This window comes from Limulus polyphemus, unplaced genomic scaffold (assembly GCF_000517525.1).
Source record: "Limulus polyphemus unplaced genomic scaffold, Limulus_polyphemus-2.1.2 Scaffold159, whole genome shotgun sequence".
In the NCBI taxonomy this organism is placed as follows: Eukaryota; Metazoa; Arthropoda; class Merostomata; order Xiphosura; family Limulidae; genus Limulus; species Limulus polyphemus.
Window position 1 is genome coordinate 292,341 of NW_013665769.1, and position 11,036 is coordinate 303,376.

At 33.4% G+C, this 11,036-nt stretch overlaps 1 protein-coding gene across 2 annotated transcripts in view; it reads left to right on the top strand.

Annotated features, from left to right (window-relative positions):
- The first annotated feature begins 2,571 nt into the window (after positions 1-2,571).
- Positions 2,572-11,036, top strand: part of LOC111084893 (growth arrest-specific protein 6-like) — a 25,784-nt gene continuing 17,319 nt past the window's right edge. For both annotated transcript variants that reach the window (XM_022381392.1, XM_022381391.1), the window contains exon 1: positions 2,572-2,615. In XM_022381392.1, the coding sequence (XP_022237100.1) occupies positions 2,603-2,615 (13 nt within the window). In that variant the 5' untranslated portion in view covers positions 2,572-2,602. The remainder of the gene's footprint in view (positions 2,616-11,036) is intronic.

Below are 11,036 nucleotides of genomic sequence, written 5' to 3' on the forward strand. Positions count from 1 at the left end.
GTAAGACTAAAGGGAAGGCAGCTAGTCATCACCACCTACCGCCAACTCTTGGGATACTCTTTTACCAACGAATAGTGAGATTGACCGTCACATTATAACGCTCTCACGGCTGAAAGGGCGAACATGTTTGGTGTGACGGGGATTCGAATCCGCGACCCTAAGATTGCGAGTCGAGTGCCTTAACCACCTGGCCATGCCGGGCCTTTAAACTGTAAGTAAAGTGCACAGCTGATTTAATTTTTCAAATGTTTTGTATAATTTCTAAAATAAAGAAAACTTTGATTGCTTGTGTAAAATGAATATTAATTAGAGTTTATTATTATAAAATGATTATAGTAACCGTTGTTTTTTGTTACAAACACTGAATTATTATCAAAATTTTAATCACTTGGTTCATGGACTATGTAGTATTGTAAAATAATCCTATGTTTTTTTTTCTCCAAATGTGATGTGACACTTTACAAGTCTTTACTTGCATATTGAATGTCAGATTATAGGCTGTAAATAAAGTGCACGGCGTATATAGTTTTCAAAGATAAAGATTATAATTACGGTCTAATTGAATACATTTAGCGATCTACAAAAATGAATAAAGATCTTATGTAGAGTTTATTATTAATTTTGTATAATGACTATAGTAACTGATGTTTAGGTTGTATAATAATATATGACAAACACTGAACCGTATAATTCATATTACCAAAAACTTGGTCTTTGGACTAGCTAGCCAGTTATTGTAAAATAGACTTGGTCATTCTAATCCTATGCTTTTTCTAATTTTGTATATTTTCTTAACCAAGACGATCAGTGGCCTTGAATATCAAACACTTCGGACTGTCACGCTTTATTTCTTCGAACTCTGCTCTACTTCTATTAGGTCGTCAAGAAATGAATGTCGCTTTTTTAGATGAAAAAACCCGAACAACTTATATATCAAAACAAAACATTTATTAAATGAGATAGTCTCCATTCTTATCGATGATTCTTTTCCATCTTGCAATCAGGTTGTTAATGCCCTGATTAAAGAAATCACTTGGCTTTGAAGCAAAAAACATGGCGATGTCCTTTTTAACACCTTCCACATTTTCATACGTTTTCCCATTAAGATGATGTTGCAACGAACGAAAAAAGATGGTAATCTGATGGTGCCAAATCTGGAGAATGTGGTGGGTGGAGGAGAGCCTCCCTACCCAACTCCACAATATCGTGTTGTGTCAAACGTGCCACATGTGCACGTGCATTGCCGAGGAGAAGAAGAACACGATTACGACTGACGAGTGAAGGGCGTTTCTGATGACGGGGTTGATTTAAACATTCCATTTGCTGACTATAAACCTCTGCATTGGCAGTTCGCTGTGGATTGAGAAGTTCGAAATGAATTACTCCTTTGATGTCCCACAAAATGCAAAACATCACTTTCTGCGGATGGAGTCCAGATTTTGAGGTAGGAAGTGATTTTTGTCTAGGACTGCGCCATTGTTTTTGGCGTTTAATATTCGCATAGAGAATCCATTTTTCATCACCGGTGACAATTCTGTCCAAAAATGGTTCACACGCATTACGCGCCAGAAGAGACGAAGCAACATTCACACGTTGGAAATGACGATCATCGGAGAGTTCGTGAGGCACCCAAACACCTTCTTTATGAAGTTTTCCCATATTCCTTTGATGTTTATGTATTGTTTCATGAGAGACATGCAATTTCAGGGACATTTCACGAGTGTGTTGCATTGGGTTAAACTCAACAAGAGTCTTCAGAGCATCAATATCAATTCGAACATGTCGGCCCATGCCATCACAGTTTTTAAGGCTAAAGTCACCTGGACGAAATTTGCTGAACCATCGTTGACACTTACGAACGTTCATAACATTTTCATAAACTTATTTGATATTCTTTGTGGCTACAGAGGCATTATTTGCCTTCTTGTATTCAAATAGCATTAAATGCCGAATGTGTGTCTCATCGTGTGCCATCATTATAAGGGATTAGAGTATACTAAACTTTACACATTATATAGGCTACACTAACGTGACGTTTAGGCGGTTCGTTTAACTATTATACATGATGTACGTTTTTTGAGTGGTGGTTTATGAAAGTGTTCCAAAACGCGAAATTAATTTCTTGACGACCTAATACATTGCAAAATAGTACTTACTTCGCAAACCACATAGACTTGGTCAACTCAGAACTGACCTGAACTGAATGAGTCACACTTGATAAACTGTGTATTGGTGACGTCAGTATCTACAAGGTGTTGTAGAAGAAAGTTTTACATTTGATCACGTGTTATCACAATAACGTGTCTACATGTGTATTCAAGTTTGACATCAGATACGGGTTCGTTAGTTTTATGAACTTATAATAGAAACGGCATGTAAAAATTTGTATGTGTGTTTCGTGATAGACAGTCTGAAAGTTGTGGTATTTTAAATATTAGTAATCAGTAAGTCGTTCATTTATTACATTTAGTTGTAGGGTGATTATTGGTTATGTATGATTTGTGAAACATTAAGTGTCCTACAGAACACTGGAAGAAGTTAAGTATTCCATACTTTCACAGGTTTAGAGTACGTTTGGAGGTGATCAATGGTTATTTAGAAAATGGACGAATACAGTGAGTCAATCATTTATCATTTTAGTACAGATGTTAAAATATGTAAAATAATGATTTTAACATAATTAAATCTAGACGTTGAAGACTTGTAGAACTACTGTCACAGTATATTTGTTAAAATCCTATGGTGATAATGCTAATTAAGTATATGTGAAAGTCCGCCTTTGTAAAACGTGTAAATTATTTTGTCAGAAATAAGTAAAACTGTTATTACATAATAAACGTTTTATTGACGATGTAAATTGTTGTATAAAGTTAAAGAATAAGTTTTAATTATTATATGATATTGCCCTTTTTAGGGCGATTTAAACCTATAATCATGTATTGTATGCATCAGATTCAGTAAGATATCGTCCTTTTAGAACAGGAAATGTAATAATTTAGTATAAAAATCTTTAACCATTTGATTGAGTAAGTTTTAATTATCGTATTGTCCTTGTAGGACTAATTAATGATAAGGAAGTGTAATGTCCTTTTAAGGACGAATGAATTATAAATGAACTTGTGTTAAGCGTCCTTTTGAGGACAAATTAATTACAAATGAACTAGTATTAAGCGTCCTTTTAGGACAAATTAATTATAAATGAATTAGTGTTAAGGGTCCTTTTTAGAACAAATTAATTATAAATGAACTAGTGTAAAGCGTCGTTTTTAGGACGATTTAATTAATTAGTTATCGACATGATGAGACATGTGTTGTATGAGTCATGGCGGGCTAGCAACGCGCCCTCTGGTGACAAAATGTGGCATCATGGCGGCTAACTTTGAATTATGACATCATCATCTTTGATTACATATCCCCTCCTATCCATCAACACACATATGGCGCCCTCTTGCGGTGACTCTGAAATGTGAGGCTCACAACTGATATTTTCCCTTTATTTTGTGCTTACATTGTGTTATCGTGATTTAAAAGTGTTTGTTAAAGTTTCTAGTATGTATAATAGTCGAGAGAAAATAAGTAATTCTTAAACCTCACTGTTTATTTACATGACACAAGATTAATAAATTTCACTTTAACATGGTCCAAATACTTTTTTGCCAGAGCCGAATCACTTAACTTTAAAAGTTACAAAGCTAATCCTATCTGCCTTCTTAGGTTAAGAAAAAAGCTCCTTGTTTATCCTGTACAAAACGAGGAAAAGCGAGTCTGACCGACAATCACGAAGCAGCAAAAATGTTGTAACCTCAGCGAACTTCCTGGTATATCAGCTCGGTGGAGTATATATATATATATATATCCTTTATCATAGCTCGATTAAAATATAACGCATTTAGCCAAATTCGCTTAAAGGTTGAAAGTGTGGACTTTTTACCATTGGCTGTTAATATCCAGTTAGGCTAAATACCAAAATCAAAAACAACGGCATGATTCAAGATCACCAAAAGCTTCCATCTGTAAATTTGGATTTATCGTTAGAAGACCGCGTGCTAAAGAGACAGATCAACAAATCCAAAGCGAAGCAACACAGTTTACTGGAATCTGGTTAAGAATAAGAAAAAACATTATTTCTAAAGTTGAACAATTAAAAACAAGATAATTATGTCAGATGATCTGATTGTTTAATCTTGTACTCAAGGTGACTGCGATCTTTTTTACCTGGCCATGGCCTATCTTTTCAAATTTTCTGTTACTTTCATGCTCCTATCACTACTCACAGACTTACAAACATTTCTATTCGCTCTGTTAGCCACGGTAGTCTTGAGCATGCATTATTTTTGCTTTTACCATCTACATCCATATGGAGTTCATTGCATTAATTAGAGAAAACCAGGTGAGATATAGATTCATATAGATCTTACCATTGACATTTTCCACTTTAATGCGAAAAAATCTAAGGCAGAAATCTATTAACCATCCTTTTAATACTTGCAATTTTCTGTTTATTCTTGAAGTTCCCTCACCTGATGTTTTCACTTATTCCAACAGTTTCAAGTTATGATCCAAAAAAGGCACTAAGGTGATCCAGACTATTCTTACTTCTTCGATACCTAATACTACTACACAAACAGTAACTTTTTTATATACCAACATCCTGAGCCGGTTATTCCAGCTCCAAATTGTTCTTTTATAAACTTTCCTCATATTGATTTATCTTCTGCCATTTGTCGTTTGTGTAAATAATGTTGTCTTTGTCTGTTGCTTTCCAGCTTTTTATCATTTTCTTGTTAGTAAATTCCTCGTTCTTTTACTTAACCTTCTTTCACGAGCGAGGCAAAGAGAGGCTGTCTCTAAACGTCCCTGGTTTTATACCTAAATTTCTGCTACTGTTTGGCGAGGTTCGAAGCATGTGATACCAATCCGAAATATTTTTTTAGAATGATGACGTTTTCTGTTGTTCTGCATTATTTAAATTTGTTAGCTTTCTTTGAATCTTCTTTCCTGAATGTATCTGTCCTGTCTGCTTTTTCTACTTCATTGCCACTCCCTCTTATTCTTTCTCATTGTTTATTTTTTGCTTTCTTGAAAATAGCTCTTTTCAAAGTTCCTTTTCAATTTAATTCATTCAATTCTTGATTGTTATCAAGCTTGTTCCTTTTTCCATCCCCATGTATTTGCCTCTACCTTCATGAATTGATGCTTTACACCCCTCATTATTTGCCATTTCAATCTCCAACCTCATTCTTAAGACTGAACCAACAGTATAGTTAAATGATATTAAGATACGAATATTAGGAAAATTATATAAAATGTTTGTTCAACTACTATCCCAAGATGCCGTTGAACTCTCAATTTACCCTTGATCGCAATATACAGTGCCTTGCAAAAGAATTCACCTCCTACCAAGAATGTCACATTTTGATGAAATACAAATAATGTAAACAATATTTTTAATAAATTTGACTTTATCCGAAACTTTACTGATCAAACTTCACACTGTTGTGTGTGAAGGAGGTTGAATGTCAGCAAATCCTGCAAAGAAAATATATAAATTGAAATTTGCTGATTGCATAAGTATTCAGCCCCTTAAGTCAATACTTGGTGGAAGCACCTTTGGCAACAATTACTGCTTTGAGTCTTTTTGGATATGTCTCTACCAGCTTTGCCCAATGAGATAGTGTAATGTTTGCATATTCTTCCTGGCAAAATTGCTCTAATTCTGACAAGTTTATTGGGGATCGTTGATGGACTGCAATCTTCAAGTCTTGCCATAAATTTTCCATTGAATTCAAGTCAGGATTTTGGCTGGGCCACTCCAAGACATTCACTATCCTTTTTTTGAAACCACTTCAGTATGGCTTTGGCATTGTGCTTCGGGTCATTGTCCTGCTGAAATGTGAAATTTTGACCCAGTTTTAGATTCTTGGCTGATTCAAGCAGGTTTTTCTCTAGGATTTGCCGGTATTTTGCACCATCCATCTTCCCCTCAATCCTGACAAGTTTCCCAATCCCTGCTGATTAGAAGCATTCCCATAACATGGTGTTGCCACCACCATGCTCGACAGTTGGGATGGTGTTGACTGGGTGATGTGCTGTGTTGAGTTTGCGCCAGACATAACGCTTTGAATTTAGTCCAAAAAACCCAGTTTTGTCCCATTTGACCATGAAACCTTCTGCCACATGTCTGCAGAATCATTTAGATGCTTTGCCGCAAACTCCATACGAGACTTAAGATGATTCTTTTTCAATAATAGCTTCTTTCTTGCCACTCGCTCATATAGGCCAGCTTTGTGTAGGGACTAGAATACAGTCGATGTATAAATACTGACTCCCATTTCAGACTTTGTAACACTTTCAAAGTCACAGTTGACTTCACATTGGCATCCCTAATCAGTGCTTCCTTCTTGCCTGGCTGCTTAGTTTGGAAGGGCGGCCTGATTGGGATAGTGACTGGGTGATATGAAGCACATTTCACTTCTTAATAATGGACTTCACCATACTTCAAAGGATAACCAGCGACTTTGAAATCTTCTTGTAACCTTCTCCTGATCTGTGCTTTTCTAACACTTTATCCCTGACTTGTTTAGAAAACTCCTTGGTCTTCATGTTTGATTTGTCGTATCACTATGTGAGTTGTAGCATGAACAGATGTATTTACTCTGAAGTCAAATTAAACCACTTTGATTACACAGAGATAGAGACCATTACACTAATCTTTTCACTTGAACTGACTTAAGGTTGCCATAGTAAAGGGGTTGAATACTTATGCAATTGAGAATATTCTAATTTTCTTACATAATATTTCCTTACATAATATTAACGTTTGTTTTTTATCTTTCTCGGTTAGGAGTAGATTGTTTAGGTTCTAACTACGAAGTACCCATTTGAAAGTTTCATAATTGCAAGCTCCTACGGCAACAAATTGTAGAAACTTTGCATGGAGTGAATGCTTTTGCAAGGCACCGAATAAACTGTTTTATTCTTTCACTTTTCATTCACTCTTTTATTGTTGTTGCTAATGGTTTGTGTTGCTACTGCTCCAGCTCATTTCAGATTGCTCTTTTATTTCATTTTCAGTTTAGTTTTATTAACTATTGAATTTTCTATTTGTCCCTTTCTAGCAACATTATCAAATTGAAATTTCATTTCGCTTCATTTAAATTTTTTTTATTATGAAGATAGAAAGGGACTACCATCTCTGAATTCCTCTTGATTCACCCTAAATCCTTGTCATGTTTTTTATTTGATTTGGTTCGTGCGAAGCGCATGCAATTATTTTACATTTGATCGAACACATGACAACCATCAGAAGGTATTTGGTATTTTCAACCAGAACGGCACCTTATCTACCACATGGGTTAAACGGCCAGGCTAGAAACCACAAAGTTCCGGCATAGTTGTCCCTAGTATAGAAACGCTGAACAAACGGAGGACAATCAGTAAGCAGCACCCACCACTTACAAAGTTACTTTTAATCGAATAGAGACAATTATCAAAATAATAGCATTCAAAACTCTGATTTCTAAAATAGTATAATGGTTAGCTTCTTCAAATAGGTACAAAGTGACAACTGCTAATGTCATGAACAAGAGATAAAATCTTTTATCTAAAATTACATTGATTTTTACATTAAAACTAACATTAACATTAAACTTTAATGGTTAGTATGAATACCCTTGCTAATTAGCTACATAAACGGTCGCCCAGTGGGACAAAGGTAAGTTTACAGACTTACAATGCTAAAACCTGATGATCGATTTTACGCGGTGGACACAGAGATATCTCAATGTAGCTTTGCTTTACAACAAACAAACAAAGCTACATAGATGTAGTCTCTTCTTATTAAAAAAACACCTAATTACTTATACTGTTAATTTAATCAAGTTCTGATTTTATACAAACATAAAATTTCTTATCTTCAAATATAAACCTATCAGTTAGTTTAACAGTTTGATCTCGTACTTACACTTTCTGACAATATATTTAATTATAAAGACAAAGATCATACTAACTGTAACAAACAACAATAAATTTCACTAAAACGTTTCATCAAAGTTCTTCACTTTAAATGTTACCTTTACCTAAAAATCTACTCAGTTCAGGTGTCACTACATTACATAGTAATACTATTACACCAAATCCCGAGTCTCACCTTTCTGCTGTTTGTATTATATGGTGTGAAGTGGTTGCTTTTAGGTTTTAGATCTTTCATTAACATTAAAGTTTTAATACAACTTAAAACACTTAGAATAAAAAAAAACATTCTAATAGATTCAGCCTTTGAGTTACTTAACTTTTACTTATCTATGTCTACGACTTAGGCTATATAATTTATTCATACAGTATTAGGCTGCAACAGTTAGGCTTAGGTCTAACAGTTAGACCAAAGCTTAAGAAGAATACTACGCATTAAAGTTAGGTCAGCTCTTCCTTTAAATAAATATAAAATCAAATTGTTGTTTTCACCTTTATTGTCCAGATATTATACTAATCACAAGTTAAGTTTGAGAGCTAATATAAATATTCTAATTAACTCATCCCAAATCTACGTATTACTAAAATTCAAAACGATCATCTCGTTAGGCTTAACATGTCAGTTAGGCCTCAAGTTTTCAAAGCAATAAAAATTCAGAATTTCAGTACCATTACTTTTCCACTAAGTTCAGTTTTTAGGCATCATTTACTTAAATTGTAAGTTACTGTCGCTAATTTGTATCGATAAACCTTTCACCTGCTGTATTTCTGTTCGTATAAAAATGTAAATAAAGCTTATACCTGATGCCAAGTCTATAGGATGAAAGTAGATCTACGTTATTTATTACTATTACTATCAGACATTTTTATTCAATTAACGGGACAAATAAAAAGCTTAACGTTGGTTTGACTTCTAATTACTTGTACACAAAAATAGTGGTACAATACTTTAACTGCTGTCGTTAATGTATTCGTAATTGTATTTTGAACTTCATTTATCGAGACTATTTTTTTATAAGTATTATATTGATTGCCTTGTTTATTGTAGATTCCGCAGTTATGCCTACTAACATTGAATAAAAAAAGAGACTTCTTGGTAATAGTAATTAACGTAAACAAAATAACGACCTATATACACAGAATATATATTTATTAGCTCAATATTCGGTATTACAGCCTCTTGAGCTAACCACAAACTACCTAAAAGTTCGCTGACGAACTTTTAGTTTGTCGATAGCTTCTGAGGAAGTTATATTCAATTTGTAATAATAAAATTTTGAGCTAATAAATATACATTATAGAATATAGGTCGTTCTTTTATTTATATTAATAGATACGTTAAGCAAAGTTAATAATAAATAGAATCTTTAATGCAAATGTTTTTCTATGGCAGATATGAAGGTCATAGGCTATCTCATAATCTCAAAATATGGCTAAAGCAAATAATGGAGTTATTTTCTTGAATCTATTGTTCTTTGTTGTGGCAAAAGTTTTATCAAATGAAAATTCTGAATTAAAATGGCAGTGGGTTTGTGCGAATGATTACGATTCAACTGTTCCTTGTTTGATGCCAGTTGGGAATTGTGGTTTAAAAACAAAGATTATTGGTAAGTTCTCAAATATTAAACAAATAAATAGATTTATATTTTCAACAGAAAACACTAAAATCCTTTCTTAACGCTTATAGATATCAGCCATATCTTTATCATATAAGTGTTACTTGTTTTATATATCTGAGAAATGTGCACTTTAAACTTATTATTGTTTGCATTATTAAAAAATTGTTATAAAAGGTTATCTAACAGAATTTGCGGAGAACTGGAAAATGAAAATATAAAATCGTAGTTTTACAACACGCATTCTTTAAATTCATCATTTCATATATTTCAAGTAATGCAAAAAATTATTAACTGTTCATATACAGAACTTATTTGCTTTGATGATAAATGTGGTAAACTACTTGATATTTAAATTTTCTGTGTTTGTTAAATACAGCGTAAAGTACAAGAGTATTAATAATTATAATTTTTAAATGAAGTAGGGATCTTGCTACAAAAAGTAATGAAACAAGAATTAAAATCACAATTACAAATTTATAAAATTTAATCCCTACTTTGGTCTACAGATATGTGTATAAAGCTGTCAAAGCTTGTTTCATTAAGTTTTGGAGCAGGATCCCTACTTCATTTTAACATTTCCAATTTTTTTAATACTCTTGTTTATTTACTTTTTATGTTACACTTGTATTTTAAGTACGGTAGTATTTAATAGTAGGAATGAACAAGGATTCCAAATAATTCACGCGCCAAGAAACCGACCATTCGAATTATTAGTTACAATATATTATGCGCATATATAATGATGATACTCTGAAAGGTCGTTAACATTTCCGGTATATTAATCCAAAAATTTCTAAAACAGCAACTTTTTCGTCTACTACCTACTTACCTGATTACGTCAGCGGGGCTAGCGCCTAGACTGCTCGGACTATCGCTCTAAGATTTCTCCAGCTTACTTGACTGGTTTGTGGGTATCTTCTTTTGATATTCTAATAACAATCCATATATATATATATACAGATATAATATAAATAGTAATAACATCATACACGTACTTAAATATCTTTTCAACCCAATGGATTGCGCTACATATTGATGGATAGACATGTAACCGTTTCTAAAGTAAAGTATATACTTTATACAGGTATAACATAAAATGTAAGCAAACAAGAGTATCAAAAAATTAAGAATTTTAAAATGAAGTAGGGATCCTGCTACAAAATGTAATAAAACAAGAATCAAAACCACAATCACAAATTTATAAATATTTAATTCCTACTTTGGCAGCTTTATACATTTACCTGTAGGCCAAAGTAAGGAATAAATTTTATAAATTTGTGATTGTGGTTTTAATTCTTATAAACGTTATAGCTATCAGTGATATGTTTATACTGAAAGTTTTTAGATGTTGTTTCCATGAAATGGGGCCCGACATGGCCAGGTGGTTAGGGGACTCGACTCGCAATCTGAGGGTCGCGGGGTCGAATCCCCGTCACACCAAACATG